This window comes from Elephas maximus, chromosome 1 (assembly GCF_024166365.1).
Source record: "Elephas maximus indicus isolate mEleMax1 chromosome 1, mEleMax1 primary haplotype, whole genome shotgun sequence".
Lineage (NCBI taxonomy): Eukaryota > Metazoa > Chordata > Mammalia > Proboscidea > Elephantidae > Elephas > Elephas maximus.
In genome coordinates, this window is record NC_064819.1 from 1324763 (window position 1) to 1348436 (window position 23674).

Genomic DNA, 23674 nt, shown 5'->3' on the forward strand with positions numbered 1-23674 from the left:
CTGCTAGAGGATAAGTCAAATGAAATGACCCCAATCTCATCCCAGCCAAGGCTATCCTAGATTAGCTGACAGCCAGTTGACCCCCAGACATGTGTTCAAGCTCAGCTAAGATCAGCAGAACTGCCGATCCAATATTCAGCTGACTGCTGATGCACAAGCAAAGCCTGGCCCAGCCCAGCCCAGCCCAGATCAGCGGAATCCCATAGACTTGTGACTAAACGAATGTCTATTGTTATATGGCACTGAGGTTTGTAGGTCTTTGTCACACAGCCTTATTGTGGTAATAGGTAACTGATACAGACATTATCTGGCCCAACCCAGTCGCTTTACTGAGGATAAAACTAAGGAACGGTACTGGACTTTGTGGTATTGTTCCTGAGCACACTTCTCATTAACCTCCTGCACACAAATCTCAGAATCCATTGCCCAAGGAACTCAGCCTATGACAGATCTCAAGAAAGGGCATGACTTGCTCAGTTCACACTGCTAGTTAACAGTAGAGTGAGGGTTAGAACTCAGACAACATGGTCTCGCTCCTGTCCAGTGCCCTCTCTACTATACCAAAATGCCTCACTCTCAAAAGGTGAGAGGACCCAGGACCAAGATTTAAGCCAAATGTTGTTCTACTAGGATATAGCAAGAAACTAATTTTATGGTCTGGCTTCTCCTTTCAAGCAAAATATTTTCTGAAATGTTTTGACCAAATATTAGACAAAACATTCTGCATTCCCAGACTACAGAAATGATTGCATCCTAAACGAATGTTTACGCTGAGTAGGAGAACCTGTCCAAGAATGACAATAAATGCACTGACCGACACTGAATCTAATTGTTGTTGTTGTTAGGTGTTGTTGAGTTGGTTCCAACTCATAGTGACCCTACGTACAACAGAACAAAAACACAGGCCGGTTCTGGGCCATCCTCATGATTGTTGTTATGCTTAAGCCTGTTGTTGCAGCCCAATCCATCTCATTGAGGGTCTCCCTTTTTTTCGCTGACCCTCTACTTCACCAAGCATGATGTCCTTCTCCAGGGATTGGTCCCTCCTGATAACATGTCCAAAGTATGTGAGATGTAGTCTTGACATCCTTGCTTCTAAGGAGCATTCTGGCTGTACTTCTTCTAAGACAGATTTGTTTGTTCTTCTGGCAGTCCATGGTATAATCAGTATTCTTCACCAACACTGTAATTCAAAGAATTCAAATTCTTCTTTGGTCTTCCTTATTCATTGCCCAGCTTTCCATGCGTATGAGGCGATTGAAAACACCATGCCTTCTTCTGTGATAATATTTATCAGTTTGTATTGTCACTGATTATTTACATGCCTATCTTCCTACCAGGGCATAGTGGTTAAGTGTTACAGCTGCTAACCAAAAGCTCGGGAGTTTGAATCCACCAGATGCTCCTTGGAAACTCTGTGGGGCAGTTCTACTCTGTCCTATAGGGTCACTATGAGTTGGAATCGACTCGATCGTAACGGGGTTTTTTTTTTTTTTTAATCTTCCCACTAAGTATGAACGGCTGCACAATAGTGATTGAATCTTGGTCCCCTTTCATATCCTCACAGTCTAGCACAGTTCCTGGCACATAAACAAACTCTCCTCTAGTAAAAATACCATGTGAAAAATTACCAGGTAAAGAAGCTGAAAAAATCTGGGTCTATGTAGAAAACCTACCATTGAAACTTCACACTTTGCTTTGACCCTGTGAGCCCACAATGCAGCCAGTCTGACTGCCATTTGAGAAAAACTACCAGTTGCTGTCGAGTCTATTCTGACGCACGGTGACCCCATGTGTGTCACAGTAGAACTGTGCTCCATAGGATTTTTCAGTGGCTGATTTTCATCTGAGACACCTCTGGGTGGACCTGAACCTCCAACCTTTCAGTTAGCAGTCGAGCGTGCTAACCATTTGCACAACCCAATTTGCCTCCAATTTGAGAAAACACTCATATGTTTATTTTCTAAATTTAGATTTTCATGTATTAAAACCAAAACCAAACCCATTGCCATAAAGTCAAATTCAACTCTTAGCAACCCTATAGGACAGAGCAGAACAGCCCCATAGGGTTTCCAAGGAATGGCTAGTAGATTTGAACTGATTCGAACTGTTGACCTTTTGTTAGCAGCCATAGCTGTTAACCACGGCACCACCAGGGCTCCAGTTTCATGTATTAGGTCTTTTTAATAAGACATATTTGTAATGTATTAAGAATACATAATTCAAGAAGTCTGCACAGACGAAAAAAAAATCTCTCAGTTGTGTTTGGGTAAACCTGGATGCAAAGACTCTAGCAAAGCTGAATTGCTTTTATTTTAAGAATATTCCTGAAATTGCTGAGCAGTCTATAGTAGATTATTTCAGTTAGTATAACTCTGCTTCCAGCTATGGAACTTACTTCCTTTTGGTTAGAAACCGGTAAGTTCAAATGACTGTCTCTATGTGATCTTCTTACTCCTATTTTATGAGTGGGTCATTCCCCTACCTACCACAGCACTGTGTGATGAGTGATCGGATTGAATCCATAGGTGGAGTAACCTGCCTGTTCCTGAACCCAAAGCTGCTGCTCTCGCTTGGCCCCTAGAGAAAACAGCTGTCAGTCAGTGAAGACTTCATCCTGCCCAGATGCTTTCATGCCCTGCAGAGTGAATCCACCAAACCTGAAAAGTTTTTAAAAATTATCCAAATAATATATTTGCAGATCTTTCTTGACTTTCCATGGTTTACCAAGGAACTTTAAATTCTTTGTCATTTAGAATCTTCTAAAATCAGATGTTGAACAGCACCACTAGACCTCTATTCCAGTTCTATCCTAGATCCAGCCTTCTGCTCCAGATCAAACCAGTTGAAAATCAGAATAACCTGATCAATATTTTAAAATGTAGATCCCTGGACCCTGTCCCCAAGCTAATGAGTCAGTGTCTTGGATGGGAGTCTGCATTTTCATTCCAGTTTATATAGAGTACCTACCAAAAGAGATGAAAAAGACCAATGACCCAATAGAAAAATGGGCAAAGGATACTAAAAATAAATATAAATGCTTTTTAAACAAACAAAAAGATGTTCATTCATACTCACAAAAAGGGAAGGGAAAACCAACACAACCCTACACTAAGATATCATTTTTCACATATCAAGATTGGTCAAAAGTTTGATCACACACTCTATTGGAGAGGTTTGGGGAAATAGATACTCTTATACTTTGCTGATGGGATTATAAAATGGTACAGCTCATATGGAGAGAAATTTGAAAATATACCCAAACAAGATACATTGTCCACTTGATCCAGTAATTCTACTTCCTAGACACTATATTAAAAATGCACCCAGTTACATAGAGTGACATACCTACAAGATTATTAATTGTGAAATTGCTTATAATACTAAAATACTGAAGACAGCTCAAGGGTCTATCAACAAGGGACTGGATAAATAAACTATGGTACAATCTCACAATGGCTTAATTAAAAAATGAAACAGATAGAGACAGACCTCCAGGAAATACTTTAAGTAAGAAATGTAAGGCGCAGAACAGCGTACATAATATAGCATACCTTGTATAAATGGAGTGCCTGGAGGGCACAAACAATTAAGCACTCAACTACTAGTGAAAGGTTGATGATTCGAACCCACACAGAGGCACTTCAGAAGACAGGCCTGGTGATCAACTTCCTAAAGATCACAGCCTTGAAAACCTTATGGAGCAGTTCTACTCTGCACACATGGGGTCGCCATGAATCAGAATCAATTCGATGGCAGCTAACAACAATAACAAGATTTTGAATACATATAAGGGGAATATAGGTGTCATGGATTGAATTGTGTCCCCCCCAAAATATCTGTCAACTTGGCTAGGCCATGATTCCCAGTATTGTGTAATTGTCTACTATTTTGTCATCTGATGTGATTTTCCGATGTGTTGTAAATTCTCTCTCTATGATGTTAATGAGATGGGATTAGTGGCAGTTATGTTAGTGAGGCAGGACTCAATCTATAAGATTAGGTTGTATCTTAAACCAATCTCTTTTGAGATATAAAAGAAAGAAGCGAGGAGAGAGACAGGGGGACCTCATACCACCAAGAAACAAGAGCTAAGAGAATAGCACATCCTTTGGGCCTGCGGTTCCTGCACTGAGAAGCTCTTCAACCAGGGAAGATTGATGACAAGGACCTTCCTCCAGAGCAAAAGAGAGAGAAAGCCTTTCCCTGGAGCTGGCACCCTGAATTCAGACTTCTAGCCTCTTAGACTGTGAGAGAATAAATTTCTCTTTGTTAAAACCACCCACTTCTAGTATTTCTGTTAAAGCAGCACTCGATGACTAAGACAATAAGTATTTATATTTATTCCTATTTGCATAAAGAAACACTAAAGGAATATAAGGAACACAAGGAATCATATAAAAGATTACATACAGGGGCAGAAAATTTGCAAGGTAAATAGGTGAGCAAATGCAAGACTAGTCTGTGTATACCTTTTTATATAGCTTGACTTTTGAAACTAGAAAACATCATTTATCAAAAAACTTAAATAAAAAAACCAACATATCTTTAAGTGTCATCACCTATCAAACAATTTATTCAATTTTAACAGCCCCTCCATTAAATCAGCTCACTTCTCAAAATTCGATGGGATTTACGATACCTTCTCTGATATTTGCAATTGGAAGAGCTCAGCCTTCCACCACATCATTCCAACACTTGTTTCATGCATTTGATTATCAGGCACTTTTCATGCCTTGACTGTCAGGGGCTGATCTTGGCGCTGATATTCTTGATATTAGAGGCAGCAAGGGCAATGGAATAGGAGGACTGAACACTTTAGGAGAGGTTCTCTAGTCTCTGGATGCAGAATGATTGATCGTCAAAGACTGAATAAACAGAGCGAGCAGTCACTGGCTGGACATCTGAGCACTTACTCAGCCTCTCTTCCCAACTCAGGTGTCAAGATCGAGAGAAGGCAGCTGCCAGGCATTGTCACCACTGATGAAAGGAGGAATTGGTGGCTAAGGGTCAATTTTTCAAGAGTGCTCCTGAAGGATCATGACAAACTATGGATAACATTGTGAGGAATGGGAATTCCAGAACACTTAATTGTGCTTATGTGGAACCTGTACGTAGACCAAGAGGCGGACTTTTGAGCAAAACAAGAGGATAGTGCAAGGTTTAAAATCAGGAAAGATATCCTTTCACCATACTTATTCAACCTGCATGCTGAGCAAATAATCCAAGAAGCTGGACTATATGAAGAAGAATTCGGCGTCAGGATTGGAGGAAGACTTACTAACAGCCTGCGTTATGCAGATGACACAGCCTTGCTTGATGGACGGGAAGAGGACTTGAAGCACTTGCTGATGAAGATCAAAGTCTACAGCCCTCACTATGGATTACACCTCAACAAAAGAAAACAAAAATCCTCACTACTGGACCAATAAGTAACATCATGATAAATGGAGAAAACATTGAGTTGTCAAGGATTTCATTTTACTTCTATCTACAATCAATGCCCAATGAAGCAGCAGTCAAGAAATCAAATGACGTATTGCACTGGGTAAATCTGCTGCAAAAGGCTTCTTTAAAGTGTTAAAAAGCAAAGGTGTCACTTTGAGGACCAAGGTATGTATGCCTGACCCAAGCCATGGTATTTTCAATCACCTCATATGCATGTGAAAGCTGGGCAATGAATAGGGAAGACTGAAGAAGAATTGATGCCTTTGAATTGTGGTGTTGGCGAAGAATATTGAATTTACCATGCACTGCCAGAAGAATGAATAAATCTGTCTTGGAAGAAGTATAGCCAGAAAATCCCTTAGAAGCAAGGATGGCGAGACTTCATCTCACCTATTTTGGACATGTTATCAGGAGGGACCAGTACCTGGAGAAGGACACTATGCTTTGTAAAGTAGGAAAAAAAAAAAAAAAATTTTTTTTTTTTGCGCGTCCATGAAAAAGAGGAAGACCCTCAAGGAGATGGATTGACATAGTGGCTGTAACAATGGGTTCAAATACAGCAATGATTGTGAGGATGGTAGAGAACTGGGCAGTATTTTGCTCTGTTGTACATAGGGTCGTTATAAGTTGGAACTGACTCAACAGCACCTAAGAACAACAACAAACTCCTGAGGGAAAGCAGCGTTTTCAGATTGTTATGGATCCTTATCCTTCTGAGGCTTGTCCATAAAGAACAATTCTCTTCAATGGGATCAAAGACTGAAAAGAGTATTTTAGGTTACTGATAGTCAAAACGTATTCCATCCTTCTCACTTATAAGGGTTATTTAAAATTCAATCCATAAGTTCCTCCTTACTCATATAATTTGCACATCAATAACCCCTCTCCTTGTTGCCTTATTCCATCTCTGTCAACTACTCTACCCGTTTTTTATCAATTACCCTCAAACTCCTTCCTTCACAAGAAGCTATCAAAGAGTTCCCTTTGCCCCCAGGGTGTCCTAAGTGTGTTCCAGCTCTCAAAATTGGTGGTCAAGTACCAGCATCAAAATATTTTTCATCTGTATATTTTGCTAAGAAAGAAATGCTAACTTCATTCTCGCTTCATTTTTTTTATTCTACAATAAAGTGTCTTTAGCCAGCAACTTCCTCCTGTCTATAGAAAGAACTTTGTCTATAATCCATCCTCTTAACACACACACACATGCACACACACACACACACCCACCCACCAATACCCCATCCTAGATCGACATTTGAAATATCACTACAATTAAGAATGTATTTATATGGTATGTCATTTTAAACCCTTGTACTTAATATACACTATCCTGGAAACCCTGGTGGTATAGGGAAACCCTGGTGACATAGTGGTTAAGTGCTATGGCTACTAACCCAAAGGTCAGCAGTTCGAATCCACTCTATGGGGGCAGTTCTACTCTGCCTGTAGGGTCACTATGAGTCAGAATTGACTCGAGGGCAATGGGTTTTATTTTTTTGGGCCAAACCAGATGGGCTGTCTCTCAGGGGAATTTGCTGAGAATACATAACTTTCTTTAGGCAAATGCCTGAAATCTTAGGTAAATTTCCTAGTCTTTGTAGGTCCATCACTGATGTTCCAAATACTGAGAAAGGTGGGCCAGCTGGTGAGTACAGCCAACACTGCAGTTGGATGTGGATCACTACTCTCAAGGCCCAGCAAAAGCCTGGAAAAGCAGAGGGCACTTGATTTATTTTTAAAGAAAGTAAGGCCATCTGATAGATTTCCAGCTGAAAATTGGTCCAGGCTGGCGTTTGGTTGACTGAGCCCACGCTCACACCAATTCTTATTTTCCCATGGCTGCTCTCAGCCTTGGCTCAAAGCGCTGCAGCCTTTCCCATAAGGCTGACGTGGGACAGGACACAAGGAAAGAAAGGCCTTGCAGGAATTAGCGATGAGCAAAACGAAAGGCCTCCAGACCTGGTCCAGACTGCCACTCATTGAGACAAACACCCAAATCACCATACCTGCTTTTCAATAAGGCAGAACAGAAAACCTCAGCAACTCTGCAACTCATTGTCAACCCAGACATCCAGAAAACGGCAGGATTATGTGAAAAATTTGCCAAGGCAGCACCAAATGCTTATAATAGCTAGGAAAATATAGAGGCTGAGGTGGAAGAGATAATGATTTTTCCAAACTTCTCTCACTCTGTGAAAGGGCTGGTGGGTAATGCATTTGACACTAGGAACACCTGGTCAAGGATGGCTTCCAACCCCAGCCAGCGCCGGTCTCTGTGCTGGATGGAACATCTACTTCCTCTTTAGACATCTGGATTATAATTAAGCTCACTGGCTCATGCTGCTATTTGAAAATCCAGAAAGCAAACGGCTTGAATCCCCATGAACCACTGAATTTTTGGCTTCATAGTGTTAGTCTCGTGGGTTTCAGTTTTCTCACCAGGAGTAGTAATGCAGCCTGACCCTGGGAGGCAGTTGTGAGGGCTCATGGGTCAACATTCTGTGATTAGGAGAAAATAATTACAAGTATTTTGCAACTTTAAGTGCTCTAGTCCCTGTGAAGGAGCTCCTGGGTAGCAACAAATGGCTAAGCACTTGGCTACTAGCTGAAAGGGTGGCAGTTTGAAACAGCCAGACAAAAAAAAAAAAAAAAACCCAACCCAGTGCGCCAAGTCGATTCCGACTCTTAGCGACCCTATAGAGTCGAAACAGCCAGAGGCACCTCAAAAGAAAGGTCTGATGATCTGCTTCCGAAAGATCTCAGCCATGAAAACCCTATGCAGCACAGTCTACTCTGCACACGCAGGGCTGTCACGAGTCAGAGCACAGTCTATTCTGCACACACGGGGCTGTCACGAGTCAGAGCACAGTCTACTCTGCACACGCGGGGTCGTCACGAGTCAGAGCACAGCCTACTCTGCACACGCGGGGTCGTCACGAGTCAGAGCACAGCCTACTCTGCACACGCGGGGTCGTCACGAGTCAGAGCACAGCCTACTCTGCACACGCGGGGTCGTCACGAGTCAGAGCACAGTCTACTCTGCACACGCGGGGTCGTCACGAGTCAGAGCACAGTCTACTCTGCACACGCGGGGTCGTCACGAGTCAGAGCACAGTCTACTCTGCACACGCGGGGTCGTCACGAGTCAGAGCACAGCCTACTCTGCACACGCGGGGTCGTCACGAGTCAGAGCACAGCCTACTCTGCACACGCGGGGCTGTCACGAGTCAGAGCACAGCCTACTCTGCACACGCGGGGCTGTCACGAGTCAGAGCACAGTCTACTCTGCACACGCGGGGCTGTCACGAGTCAGAGCACAGTCTACTCTGCACACGCGGGGCTGTCACGAGTCAGAGCACAGTCTACTCTGCACACGCGGGGTCGTCACGAGTCAGAGCACAGTCTACTCTGCACACGCGGGGTCGTCACGAGTCAGAGCACAGTCTACTCTGCACACGCGGGGTCGTCACGAGTCAGAGCACAGTCTACTCTGCACACGCGGGGTCGTCACGAGTCAGAGCACAGTCTACTCTGCACACGCGGGGTCGTCACGAGTCAGAGCACAGTCTACTCTGCACACGCGGGGTCGTCACGAGTCAGAGCACAGTCTACTCTGCACACGCGGGGCCGTCACGAGTCAGAGCACAGTCTACTCTGCACACGCGGGGCCGTCACGAGTCAGAGCACAGTCTACTCTGCACACGCGGGGCCGTCACGAGTCAGAGCACAGTCTACTCTGCACACGCGGGGCCGTCACGAGTCAGAGCACAGTCTACTCTGCACACGCGGGGTCGTCACGAGTCAGAGCACAGTCTACTCTGCACACGCGGGGTCGTCACGAGTCAGAGCACAGTCTACTCTGCACACGCGGGGTCGTCACGAGTCAGAGCACAGTCTACTCTGCACACGCGGGGTCGTCACGAGTCAGAGCACAGTCTACTCTGCACACGCGGGGTCGTCACGAGTCAGAGCACAGTCTACTCTGCACACGCGGGGTCGTCACGAGTCAGAGCACAGTCTACTCTGCACACGCGGGGTCGTCACGAGTCAGAGCACAGTCTACTCTGCACACGCGGGGTCGTCACGAGTCAGAGCACAGTCTACTCTGCGCACGCGGGGTCGTCACGAGTCAGAGCACAGTCTACTCTGCGCACGCGGGGTCGTCACGAGTCAGAGCACAGTCTACTCTGCGCACGCGGGGTCGTCACGAGTCAGAGCACAGCCTACTCTGCACACACGGGGCTGTCACGAGTCAGAGCACAGTCTACTCTGCACACGCGGGGTCGTCACGAGTCAGAGCACAGTCTACTCTGCACACGCGGGGTCGTCACGAGTCAGAGCACAGTCTACTCTGCACACACGGGTTTGTCACGAGTCAGAGTCGACTCGATGGCAACTGGTTCGGTTTGGGTTTAGTCATCCCAGTGACTGCTCATTGACCTCCAGATGCCCAATCAACTGATGGCGACAATGAAGGCCAGAACAATACCGTTCACCAACTGAGTGCCTACTATGCGATAGGCATTTGCACACATTATATCAGGTAATCCTCACCATAGCCTGCGACAGAGACATGATTGTCCTCTGAGCTGAGACTCGCCTAAGGTCACACAGCATTTAGGTTGTGGGTCGGCGTTGGAGTTCTTCCTTTGACTCCAGAATCTCTCTTGTGCCTTTGGTATGTGTGAATGACTTCCACTGTTGTTGCTGTTTGTGTTCTCTCCCCCAAACATACACACAACACAAGGAGAAAGGTCCAGGGGTGCTGGCACACAAACCAATCACTGATACACAATGATTTATGATGGGACCCTAGGAAGGAAACTATTTTTTTTTCCCCTTTGGAGATATCTCAGGGGAAAGTGAGCCAATAAAAGTAGGTAAAAACCAGATGCCAACAAGTCAATTCTGACTGTCAGAGCAGAAGTATGCTCCATAGGGTTTTCAGGGGCTGGTTTTTCAGAAACAGATCATCAGGTCTTTCTTCTGAGATGCCTCCAGGTGGACTCAAACCTCCCATTACCACTGAGTATACTAACCTTTCACACCACCCCGCAGCTCCAAAAGCAGATAATGCGTGTAGGAACAAGTTTTTAAAAAGAATAGAGCCCTAGAAATGGAATAATTATAAAATAAAGTAGGTGGGTCATTCTTTGGATTTCTCTGAGGCTTAATCACTCACAATAAGACCGACAATGTTCCCATGAGACCTACAGTGACCTAGATCTCAGCTGCCCAGCACGGAGCTGTGGGCTTCATGCGTCTCACATGCATCATTAATATGAAAAGTTGTGAAAACTCCTAAATTCAGCCAAGTTCCTTCTCTTTCCAAAAGGACTTGGTCACAATGCAGTCCACAGTCTCAGTGACTTTTCATTTATCTTAATAGCTTCTCTCAGCCCTGGTTAATTCCCTCCCTGGCCTTGCCAGAAGTCAAGTACTTCCAAGGGTCTGGCGGGTCCCCATCTGTGTATGAGTCACTTATGGGAGGATCAGGTGATGTCTCTCACAGGCAAAAAGACTCAGGATCCGAACAAAAATGTCTCAGTGCCTCCCGGGTGCTTCTCCCATTGACCTTTAAACCATAGAGTGCTTGCATGTGTTGAAACAAACCAGAAAAATCCCTGCACGGTTATATAACTAGGTAGGCAAACTGACCTATGTTGATGCAAGGAAAAAAGGCCCTCGGGTCATCTGAACTCCCTTTCTGGTTCCCCACCCCATTCTATGTCTCTTGTAGAGCTTGTCTCCCCCTTAGAGGTAAGAAAGACAAGAATAAATAAAAATTTTTAAGAGAACCTAGCTGGAAGTGGTCGATTTTCATGGTGCTGTTGTTGACCGGGCCGAAGATGGTGATCACAGAGATTTTCCTGGTGGCCATTTTGCAGAAATTTTCCAGATATTCGTCTCGCTGTTGCACGTACATGTTGTTCTCAGCCTTAGGAGTGGTGAGCAGCTGGAGGTGGGTGGGGGAAGGGAGCAAAGATTAATTTATGGTGATAGTTTCACATTGAGGCAAAAGCCAAATGAACGGTTAGGAACAGAGGGATGGTAGTGACTGACATCTAAACTACTGACTATTCTGTTGGACGCTCAGCAAAATTAGGGCCAAGAAAGATTATCTGAAAAGCGCTTTTTGTAAAATGGTGGCAAGCAGCTTAGTTTTCTACTCTGTTCTGCTATTTACCTTCATCCCTCATCTCCCTGTGTCCTGGCTTTCTCATGGTGAACTCTGCACAGGAGTTCTTATTCACAAGGCTGTTGTGAGCTTTACATGAAAACCAGGCACATAATAAGTGTTCAATAAATGTTACCTTCCATTCCTCATTTGCTCTTCCTTACCCCAACTGGCTGATCAGACACCTACGAATTCAGTGCTTACTACTCCTATGTCACGTTCTACAGAGCTGAGAGCTTCCCAAGCCAGCCTTGGGCACTATGGGACATCCTGCGGTTTAGAATTTTTTATTTGGGCCATCTTGGACAAAGTTTTTAGGATGCTCCTTGTCCTCTGTTTTGTCATAGAAAATACTCATTGTCACAATGTGCCTGTTTGGAGCTCGTGGCAGACATCTTTTGATTTTGGAGGATAGTTTTGATTTGTTCAGTCCAGCCTTCTCTCCAACTCAGGTCTGGTATTTCTCACTTAGCCCCTTTCCTCCACCCTCAGAAAGCCTCCAGCCCTCTACAAATAGTCCCTGACTTCTTCTGTGGAAAAAGAGGAAAGACAGAGAAATTGAAAGAGGTGTTTTAATTATCGGCCATCTGGAAAAATATTTCCTTCTTTTGCATAAAATGGGGATACCCCTATATTTTAGGGACCCACTTGAACCCCCTCTTTAAGAATGTCTCAATATTTTTGATCTAGCCTAATATAAAAGCTCTCTACTCCCTTGATTATTTTAGTCACCTTTTCTTGAGCCTTCTCAAACATCACCAGATTTTTCCTGAGCTGAAACCAGAACTGCGTCCCATGTGCCATGCATGGCGGGGCACGGCGCTGCTTACCCCGGGAGTGGAAAGATGTGAATTTTATTCTTCCAGCCCCTCCTGAGGACGACAGCTCACTGAGCTAATATTTGCAACGAACACGGTCTATTTACCCTTTGCTGATTCATCACTGAGCTCAGAGGCAAGCCTCTTTAAATTACTTTTCCCCAATTTTTTTTTTTTTTTTTTTTAACATTTGAACATATTCTAATTTACCAGGCACTTTTCTACTACGTTTACCTAGGCTTATAAAATATTTCTGCAGTTTGTGGTTAATACCAATACTGGTTGCTGTCAAGTCAGCTCTGACTCCTGACAATCCCATGTGAGTCAGGGTAGAATTTTGCTCCCATACGGCTTTCGATGGTTGATTTTTTGGGAAGTTGATTGCCAGGCCTTTCTTCCAAGGTGCTTCTGGGTAGACTCAAACCCCCTACATTTCAGTTAGCAGCCCAGTGTGTGAACACTTTATATTACCCAGTTGGGTGTTTATCAGAGGGTAAGATGTCATTTTGTTAAACCTCTTCCAAATACATTATCAAAAACACTTAATAAATCTGCTACCAGCTTGATCCTGCTGTTTATTTTTCTCTTTCAGAGATGAGTTTATTACTGTATGCAGGTTTTCCCTTCTAAGAACTCTCCACACAGGACAAAATATTACTCTCCTTCCTGCAAATGAAAATGTGTTCAATGGCCTTTGAGTGGAACAAAGGTTTTCTGGGATGAAGTGATTTTCCCCCATTATTTATTTTAATTAGACATAACCTAGTTTATTTTTTATTTTGTGTTTATATGCCTGTTCAGATGGTCATGGTGAGTAGGAAACACTTGTTTTAGAAATGTAATTTCTCAAGGGGAAAAAATAATCATATTTCCCCAAGTTTATTCATTTATTCATACTAAGCCTTTAAAAAAAAAATTAAGGTGTTTATAAAAAGATATGGCGATGGCATTTTTCGTTGGTTTGTTTTAATTAGCTATATGATATTTGAAAATATTTCTTCAGGTTTCGATGGTAGCCCACATCTTGGAGTTTTATTTTAGGTTTCTATTTCTGGCTGATCTTTGTTCATAAAGACACTATTTTAAAATAAATAAAACGAATGTTTAAGTGAAAGCTTAGGACAGTCAAAAATAAAAGTAAGAGAAATATTTACTGTTAATGATTTTAGACGCCCCAGCCATGAGTCAGAATTGACTCAACAGCGATGGGTTTGGTTTTGGGTTTTTTTGGCGGGGGGGGTATTCTAAATTAGGAGTCCCTGGGTGGGGCAACCAGTTAACACTCTTGGCTGCTGACTGGAAGATTAGAGGTCCGATCCACCTAGAGGTGCCTTAGAAGAAAGGCCTGGAGATCTACTACAGAAAAAATGAGCCATTGAAAGTCTCCTGGAGGAAAGTTCTATTTTTCCACACATGGGGTCACCAGGGGTCAGGATCAACTCCACGGCAACGGATGATGGTGGTGAGTTCTAAGTTAAGGACAAGCCCATATTTAGAATCTGTGTACAACTGCCCAGATGCTAGATCACTGGTAATTACCTGGCTCTGTAAATTAAAACCACTCATAGCCCCCATGTCATCATCTTATCCTCTGCCATGAACTGTGCCAACCCTCAGCAGACCATAAGATGACAGGCCCAGAGCTCTAGTCTTCCCCTTGTGCTTAGTTAAGGATTTCAGACAATTTGTAAAGCAGAACCTTCGGCTCCCCTGGGCAGCTCTTCTCCTGCACACAGCAGCCCTAAGCTGTGGATACCCAGTAGGAATGAGACTTAAATAAATACAGGTCTCTGATGCTTGTTTTCACCTCAGGCCCTTGGCCCTGGGGTGCCTTAACCCACTGCTAAGGTGAAATTCATTCTGCATGACTCATTTCCTCACTCTTTTACCTCCACCCTCTGGCCCCAGTCTCTCTTGCTAGCCTTTCCTCCACTTCCTCCCTTCCACAACCCGTTCACCCGGAGCAGCCAGATCCATCTAAACTGTGAAAGGAAAGGAATCTTGGGCAGAGTGGCACAGAGAAAGGGTGGCTGCCATCAGAATCGGAGGGTTTGCATTTTATCCCTAGCTCAGCCCCTGGCTAGTTTGTAGCCTTAAGGAAGCCACTTAATCTTATGAACCTCAGCTTTCTCATCTTTAAAACGGAACAGCTTCTCTGCCAACTTCATCAAGTTGTTGTGAGAATCAAACGAAAAAAATATACATGAACAGGCTACATGCACCCAAGCCCCGTGCCCGACCGTAGCCTCTGAATAGTTTGCTGGCATTGCTTCCTCTGCTCATGTCACCTGCCCTCACCTAGCCAGCCCCCCATCTGCTCCACCTCATCCGACTCCCAGTCATTCTTGAAATGCACCATTTTCCTTTTCTAGCCCATAGTGGTCTCTCCCTTCTTTTAATTACTGTTCTTATTGTCAGTGGAAGGAGCCCTGGTGGCACAATGTTTGAAGACTCTGCTGCTAACCAAAAGGTTGGAGGTTTGAACCCACCCAGTGGCTCCACAACAGAAAGACTGGAAAGACGACAGCCTAGAAAACCCTTCAGGGAAGTTCTACTCTGTCACATGAGGTCGCTATGAATTGGATTCGATTCCTTGGCACCAAACAACCACCGCGACATCGTCTGTGGAGTCCCTGGGTGGCACAAACAATTAATGCGCTCGCTGCTAACCAAAAGGCTGAAAGTTTGAGTCCACCCAGAGGAACTTCGGGAGAAAGGTCTGGCTTTAAAAAAATCTGCCATTGAAAACCCCGTAGAGCACATTTCTACTCTGACACACATTGGGTTGCCATGAATCAGAGTTGACTCGATAACAACTGTGTTTTTTTTTTTTTTCTGTGATTTTTTTATTGTCTGTACTACTTTCTTGGGTTTCCCTGAGTCCCTTTTGTCCTTTATATTATGTCATACCTCCCCAACTGGAGTTTAAGTTCCTTAAGAAGCTAAAGCCCCAGCCCCTATCCCTGGGCCCCGTAAAGGTAGGAGCATAAATGTTGGCCCACATTCCTCAGGTTACATAGATCACTACAGCCAGAGAGAAGAGAGGGGCTCGCTGTGGTCCCTGGTTCTGTCTAGACACAGCCCACAAACCATTGGTATAGACCCTCTTCCTCACATTTCATCTGCTCCTGGAGTTTGTATCAGGGAGAAGGGGTCATCTGTACATGTTTCAGGGACTCTTTCCCTACATACTGGCATCCCTGTCACATTCATTTTCTAGCTTGGCAGTATCTCAAACAGTGTTTAAGATGGAAACCATTTCTAGTTCCCTCTTCCAAAAAAGAGCATCCTAGTACTTCACAGTAAACATTACTGTCTGGCAGTTGTGCTTGGCTACCAGTGTGGTAGCCATAAATCAGGGAATTTAAAATTGTGTTGTGGTTCTCTTGTATGTTTCTGTTTCAAATGGTGCGTTGGCTCGATGAGTCTGAGAGGATAACGAAGCCTGTTTACATATCTAACAGGAGCAAGCAGGAATGGGAAGATGCTGTGTGGGAAGATATTTTCCGTCTTAGACTATTCTAAATACTATTTTAGACCCTAGAGTTCCTGAGTGGTACACACAGTTAACATGCTTAGCTGCTACCTAGAAGGTTGGTGCTTTGAGTAAACTCAAATGTGCCCTGGAAGAAGGGCCTGGAGATCTACTTCCAAAAAACCCAGCCATTTAAAACCTTATACAGCACGCTTCTACTCTGACACACATGAGGTCACCATGAGTCAGAGCTGACTAGGTACCTGGTTTTGGTTTTAGGCTCAAAGCACTAGATTTTTACAGTACACAGAAAAAGAACATTCAAGCTATTAAGGTATAACTTTAAACCCTTTTCTAAATTAAACCAAGTAAGTAGATTGGTATCTCCATGTCCATGTTTTCTGAGGTTAGATTGTAAATATCAACTCACTTGAAGTACAGGAGATTCAGTCTCCAAAGAATGCTTGAACTTGACCTGAATTTACACAGCTCAGAACTATAAAGCCTCTTGTTGACTGACAGATCAGTTGATCTCAGGGTCCCTCAAAGATGACTTGCCAGCTGTATTCACATAGTGTAACGCTTTGGTGATAGACAGCTTGTTTATAGACTCATCATAGTTGACCCTACGCTGACGCCAAGCCGTCGGACGGGTTAGGTTAACCGGGACTCAATCTATTGTCCTTGACTGACTGCTGGGAGAACCAGAGATTTAAGGTGCATAGAACTAGCCCAGTATTAAAGGCAGAAAGCGCACATTTGCAGGTGCTTAGCACAAAATGTTGACAATGTATTTTACCATTTATCTGAACAAGTCATGGTTGAAAATGAATTTGAAACATGAAGATGGATTTACTAACAGGAGGTTATCTAGGCTTCCTTTCCCTTCATGGCATGTGCCTACAGGGAGTGCATCCCCCCAGGAAGGCAGATGGTGGACCGGTTGGAGCACGCGCTTTAAAGCAAGCAGACCTGAGTTCTAATACCAGCTTTGCCACATGTTGGCTATACATCTTAGGCAATTCCTCAAAGTCTCTAATCTCCGGCTTCCTCGTCTGTAAAATGGGGCTTAAAAAGCCCTTCCTCCTGAGGTTGTTGTAAGAATTACAACCACAAAGTCCCTGTCATACCCCTTGCAAGTTATGCCCTTGTCTTTGGACAAGTTGAGCAGAAGCGATTTTGAAGGACTGAACTCTGGCTTAAGAATGGAGGACCTGGGTCCACCTGCAGCTTTCTTGAAGCTCTCTGTGATTCCTTTCACCCAACCACAGCCTATGCCTTCGTTACTGGTGTTTCTCCCAAGTAATTGGGAAAGGAATGATTATATGATTTTTTTTTTCCACATCTGAAGAATAGTATATAAATGAAAAGCTCTCGTGGTTTGTGATAAATTGTAGTTAGGCCCCAGGTTACCGCAAAGCTGGAAAGAGTTGCCCAAAGACCTGTACAACTGCTTGGAAGGTAACCCTTGTTGAAGTGTGTGCACATGGCGTTAAGTTGAGGCCACCTGGAGGAAGTGTGCTCAGGCCTTGGACAGCTTGGAGAGTGCTAACCTTTACGAATATTTATTGAACCTCTGAGTTTCCTGAGTAACATCATCCGGGCTTGATGGGAAAACTGAGGAAAAAAAGGAGAAATGGTACCCACAAGATTTTCACCCAGAAACCCTGGTCTTCTCTGTCTGGAGAAGAAAACTCTTTTCTCTTCACCTTTTGATTTTGTATCATGTGTATCCCATCATTTCTTTTCCAATTCCATTCTTGTTTTAGTCATCATTAGCTCTTCAGAAAACAAATGTCTGACTGGGGCCCACGGGGTGGCAGGACAATAGCCCCTCCTGCTGGGGCTTCCTTTCTAATAACAAGCCTTGTTCTCCTGCGGGCCCCAAGGAGCCAACGCCGCCATGAGCAATCCCAGCTGGTTTCTGCTTTGCCTTACATGACATCAGCAGAAGCTGTCATTTGAGTTTCATTTGCTAGAAATTTATGAGCAGGGATACTGTTCAAAGCAGAAAAGGCCCAGCTGGGCTTTCAGGTTCCTTACCAAGGCAGCGAAAGGAAGAAGAGAGGAAAAGGCATAACTAGTATTGGGGATTCAGTAGTGAAAACCCCCCTTCTTTTGCTTCACAAACTAGGGGCAACGAAAGGATTTGCCAGGTGGGTGCACAGTTACAATCCTGGCATTTTACCCATGGCTCCTCTCTTCCTAACCCTCCTCCCTGCCATTGATCCTAACCATTAAGCCTGCGCTGTTGGCTAAAGGACCAGGGTTGGGGGATGTCCTTAAGTAGACTGGACCCAGTCCCGTGTACTCGGGAGGAGAGCACAGAACATACCACACCCAAAAGAGAGAAGTTTGCCCCTATGGGTCCCCTAACAAACACTCAAGTATCATGTGGAATTCTGTTCTGAAATCAGTGATTCTTTTCATTTTGACGGAAAGATTTCTGTTTATCTACTCTGAACATCCAAATAGCTGTTAAACTACGCTAACAGCCAGTTTATCCTCCGCTAACCTAAATTTATGCTGTCTAAGGCTCTCGTTAAAAACTCATAAGTAAATGCATTCAAATATATTTAAAAAAATATGTAAGTTGTAGCACAAAAGACACACACACAGAGACACACGAACCCTTAGAATCTACCAAAGCCTGAGCGTCATTCCAATACAGAGGTTCACTACCAATGGAAACAGCTAGGAGAATCTTGGGACACGCCATGATAAACCCCACAAGAGACTCTGTTTGAACATTTCAAAGGCGCACTGAAGCTTTCTGAAACCACTAAAGATAAGCGGGCAGCAGTCTCTCCGCCCAGATCATTAATCCAGATGTGGGCCAGGCTGAAAACTCAAAGATGTCATCTGAGAAACGCCTTAAGAGTGACTGTCTGTTTTGGTGGGGGCTGCAGGGCGGGGGTCACCTTGTGCCCTCAGCAGGATGGGGCTGAACTCAGTGGCATGCGATGGCTTCCTCCCCCCGGGTGCTGAGACAATCACCCCCCTCCTGACCCACACTGCTGTTGTTAGTTGCAGCTGAGTCGATTTACTCACCTTTTAGTTTGAATTAATTGTATCACAATCTTTTTCTCCTTGACAGCTCAGAGTAAAATGACAGCATTAGGAAGCCAGGGGTAGAAATTTCAAGGCACTAAAAGATGGAAAAAGGAGGCCCAGAAAGAAGAAGGAGCCCTGGCTGTAGGATGGTGCTCACTGCTGCTCAAAGCCCTCCGTGGGTATAACTAGATCCCATAATGGCCAGAAGAGAGGGTGGCTGAGTCGCATCTGTGACTTGCTCAACACCAGCAGCAATTAGAACCACAGACAAAGCTGAATAAGGACAAGGGCTGCTTGTCCCCCCTCCTTTTCACACACACATACGTGCACACATTCACACGCATGCACACACATGCTCATGCTCATTTTATCGTGGCTCAGGAGAAGCTGACACCTAGACTCCAAATTTAGGAGTATTGGAAACTGCAGCAAAGAACATAGTTCCCTACCCTCCATTCTTTTGGCTTCTTACTGGTAGCTGGGTGGTGATGGGGAGGCAGACTTTAAGGGGGGATTATTTCTGTTAGCTGGTTTCACATGTGTTCATGAGGGTCACACCAACAAGGACCCTTCCACACGACCACTCATGCCTGCTCCCCACCAAGGCTGCCTTACCTTTGCGGTTTTTCATTATGAAGCTAGATATAACTAGTGGAGAGAGGGGAGGAACCCTGCTTCTGGTTCTCAAGCTCAAGCAGTTATGACTAGAGACGATACATTCCATTCTAAGAACTTTTTCATTCTTTTCCTATTTTCCACACTTGGAAAAAGAGAGCTGTACCCAGAAATATACCTTGGAAGAGGACAGTAAGGGCGGGGGTGGCCACTGACAGGTCTGGAAATCGCTGACCACAGGTGCTTCCCTGGGCTCACATCTCAGGCATCCCAGCTACTGAGTCCACACCCTACAACCATGAGTCTCATGGGCACAGGCTCACGGAGCATCTAAACCAACAGAAGCTAGTAGCCTGGCTACCCTTTCCTGACAAATCTCCTGACCTTTTTGACACAGTACAGGTTCAGCCACAGTCTGGCATCTAGCCATGGGATCTTATGAAAATAAGAGATCAAACGTTAGCACGCCCTCCCTCAACCCACAAAACAAGCCCCAGGAGAAGATTACTTACTAGGAGCCTCCGTTTGCCTTCAAAGGACCCCAGCAGGTCAGTCACTGACTTCTTGGGACTCTGAGGGAAATGTTTCATGGTGGGTTTCAAGTAGCCATCCTGCTCGGTTTTATCAGCTTTTTTCTTCTTGCTCTTCTCTTTCTCCTGCTTGCTCTTTTTCTCAGCCTTGTCCTTCTTGGCTTGCTTTTCACTCTTTAGTAGCTTGTCTGGTTTCTCATTCTTCACCTTTTTTTTCTTGTCAGGTTTCTCCAGCTTTTCATGCTTTTTAGACTCTTTTGCTTTTTTAGGGGGAATGTTGCCCACCTGCAGCTCCTCCCGCAGGTGAGAGGCAGTAGGCAGGCTGAGGTCATACTTGGCCTCATACTCATTGCTAAGAAGTTTGTCCTGAGTCTTCTTTTTGGGAGGTTTCCCCTTTGTTGGCTTGAGAGGACCTGGCACTACATTTGGGTCTCGGTGGCCATGTTCCCGCCTGTCTGTGCGGTTGTCCCGGAAACGGCCTGGGCCAACCCTTGTGCTGTGCTCCGAGATGGTGGTGGGAGGGGCAGCTGTGAAGCTCTCAAAGCTGGTGGCCTTGCTGGGCCTCCGGGTGGGCTGTGGTCTCTCCTTGTGTTGCTCCTTCCTGGGGGGAGGATAGAGATTCTCCGAGGCTGAGGGCCCCCTGGCAGTGATCACCTCAGCTGTGGTGGGGGGCCTGTGGGAGCGTGAGGAGACGTGCGTCCAGGTGGTCCAGGGCCTCTGGGTGGTCGGAAAGGCAGTGGTGGTTGTAGGTCTTGCAGCTGCAGTTACCACCCGAGACGTGGCCCGGGTCACCGTTGTGGTTGGAGCCAGAGAAGGGGTAGTGACCCTTGGGGTTGGGGGTGGTGGGGGAGGAGCCACTGTTGTGGTGGCCGGTTTTCTTGTCACCTTCACCCGACTGTCCCTGGTTGGTGGGACCTGTGCCTTCCTCAGGTCTTCTTTCCTCTTCTCACCACCCAGGCTGGGCCTTCCTGCTCCTCCACCACCACCATTCCCCTCCTCCACCACCTGGCCCTCTACACCAGAGGCCTTACATTTTTGGACGAAACCCTTCTGCCGGGTCTTCTCTATCCTGCGGATGGGGCCTTGGTCAATGACCTCGTACATAGCCTCCAGTCTGACTGGATAAGGGTAGCGCTCCTCCACCTGTAGTGTCTTCTTCAACAGCACCATGCTGAACTTCCCCTTCTCCAGCTTCAGGAAGCTCATAAGCTTTGGGATGAGGCTGGGGTCCAGGGGCTGCTCCAGGACCCGGCCTTCACTGGTGATCCTCCGTACCTTGCTCCCTTCCTCGCCTGCCTGATGGAATAGCACGATCTGCTGGATGTGCCTCTCTGCCAGCTCACAATACACGTCGTCCTTCAGAAGGCTCATCATGAGGCGGTAGTAGCCTTCTGAGGCATGAGGGGCTGAGATGACCCACACCCTGTTCTTCCCTGCAAAGCTGGCAAGGATGTTGGGAGAGCTGGACCCAGAGGGGAAGCGCAACATTCTTGACCGAGCCAAGGACCCCTCATCTCGGACCATCTTTCGAGGGGGGGTTCTGGCCGTTGGTCTCCTCTTGGGCCTCACCAGGGCCCCACTGATGCCTGCAGAGGCTGGCAATACAGTTGGGCGAGCTAGTCTCAACACTGGCACACTCCTCCTTCTTTGGAGGGGCTGAAGGCTTGGTTCTTCCAGAGTGGTTCTCTCAACTCCCTGAGACCTCCCTGCGCGCCTCAGAAACCGAGCTGGCCTACTGCCGACCTGGGAAACCAGAGGCAGTTTCCGCCCTCCATGGCTCCCTCTTTTCGTGGTGTGGAGGTGGGGTTCTGATCCACATACCAGCCACAAAGCCAACAGCATGATGAAACTGGGTCCCATTCTCCACGTCATGGTGTAATCCACTTTGAGAGGCAGCAGGGTCATAAGACAGAAAGGGGAGAGGGGAAGAAGAGAAAGGAAATCATTTAATTGCAAACAGAGCTGGGTAGTCTCCCGTTCCCTACCTTGGCCAAGGGGAGGGGGAAGGAAGGATCAGAAAAGAAGGGAGGAAGTCAGGGAATGGAAAATAGGATGAGATGCTGTGGCTTTTAAGCCCCTGTGGTTTGTCAGTTCTTAGCAGAGACAGTTACATTAAGCAGGGAATACAAGTCGGTCCCCCAGGCAGGATGCTTGCACTGAGTTTCAACTGATTCCCTGGACGCTCCAGAGAAAATTGAAACTGAGCCTATTCCTTATGACAACATTCACATTTCAGGGCTTCAAGTCAGCAACAAAGAAACAAACCCAGACAGAAAGGATTATACACTTACATTGTGGCTCATAGAGATGGAATGCAGAGGGATTAAAAAGAAAGCTGAAGTTGGGTCCCAAGACGGCTTCCTAGATGAAGTGTTTTTCCTCCCAACCCTTTTTTCTCCTCTCCAGGGGTGAGCAGTACAAAGGGGGTTTGCAGTGGCCCCAGCTGTCCAAGTAGCACCAGAGTCCTGTCTTGTTCTCTGAACTGAGAGGATTTTCTGCTTTTCTTCCTTGCTGTCTCTTTTTACCTTCTTGACAAGTAGGCTGAAGCAAAAGGAGCTGTCCTTTTAAATCTTGGCGTCTCCATTTGTCTGTAGCTTCTGCTTGGTCTTGTGCGTCCCTGGGTCTCTCCCACCGACACAGATCAGCCCTTAAAGAGGAGCCCCAGCTATTTCTGAGTGTCTCTCTCTTTAAGTTCCAGGATGCTTCTTATCACCCTTTTCCCCACCGTCTGGCTTAGTTCTTTTGTTTCCGAGCGTAAAAGCCCCGGGATTAATACGTTTTCCAGGCTGAGGGAAAACCCAGGAATGTGATGTTGCAAAAGGACCTTTTTTTCTTTTCCTGCTCTTCTCTCCTCCCTTTCTTTCTCCCACCTTTTTTCTCCTCTTTTCTTTCTCCTTCTTTTTCTTCTTTCTCTTGCCGAGATTCAGTCCCAGAAATGTCAGGACAACCTAAGTTTTGCTCCAAACCAAACTCAAACAACAGCAGCCGCTGGAAATCAAGGAAATTTCACTAAGAATTTAACAGATCAGCAAAACACCCGCCTCCTTCCCATTTCAGCACGTTGAGGGTGGACTTGGCCAGGAGGGGGAGGGCTGGCTGTCCTTTGGGGTGGGGGAAAGTTTTGAAACGCTACACATCATCATAAATCACTTTAGAATAGGATAGCTGAGAACTTAACCCCTCACACACCACAGAGTCAGGCTACTTTCCCTTTCTCTCTGTTCTCACGCTGCTCTTTGGAAAGGAGAATTCTCAGGTTGCTGCAGTTGGTTGCGTGGTTTTCTTAGAGACAGATACTCGTTTCGGGTCATGGTCCTCGGCTGTACGTACATAGACAGTATATATACATTTGTAGCTCCACGTGTATATTTTTTATCTCTTTCTCCCTGCTTCACACTTTTAGTTGGAGGTTGGAAAAGCCCGTGGAAAACATGACTGAGTTGTTTTTATTTTATGCTAATTGAGGATCGTATTACTGTGTCCTGGTTCCTAGTTTCTCCTTGGCATGACAGGAAGCTGGTAAAAGGCTAGCAATGCAGGCAATGGCTGCTACTCC

The 23674-nt window shown here is 45.5% G+C and overlaps 1 protein-coding gene across 1 annotated transcript in view; it reads right to left on the reverse strand.

The window, feature by feature from the left end:
* The window catches only part of CCDC80 (coiled-coil domain containing 80), a 42782-nt gene extending 19595 nt beyond the window's left edge, over positions 1-23187 (reverse strand). The window contains exons 1-3 of the mRNA XM_049875926.1: positions 22410-23187; positions 20101-22001; positions 11248-11404 (exon numbers count right to left, since the gene is read on the reverse strand). Coding sequence (XP_049731883.1) covers positions 11248-11404; positions 20101-21990 — 2047 coding nt within the window. The 5' untranslated portion in view covers positions 21991-22001; positions 22410-23187. The remainder of the gene's footprint in view (positions 1-11247; positions 11405-20100; positions 22002-22409) is intronic.
* Positions 23188-23674: the final 487 nt, after the last annotated feature.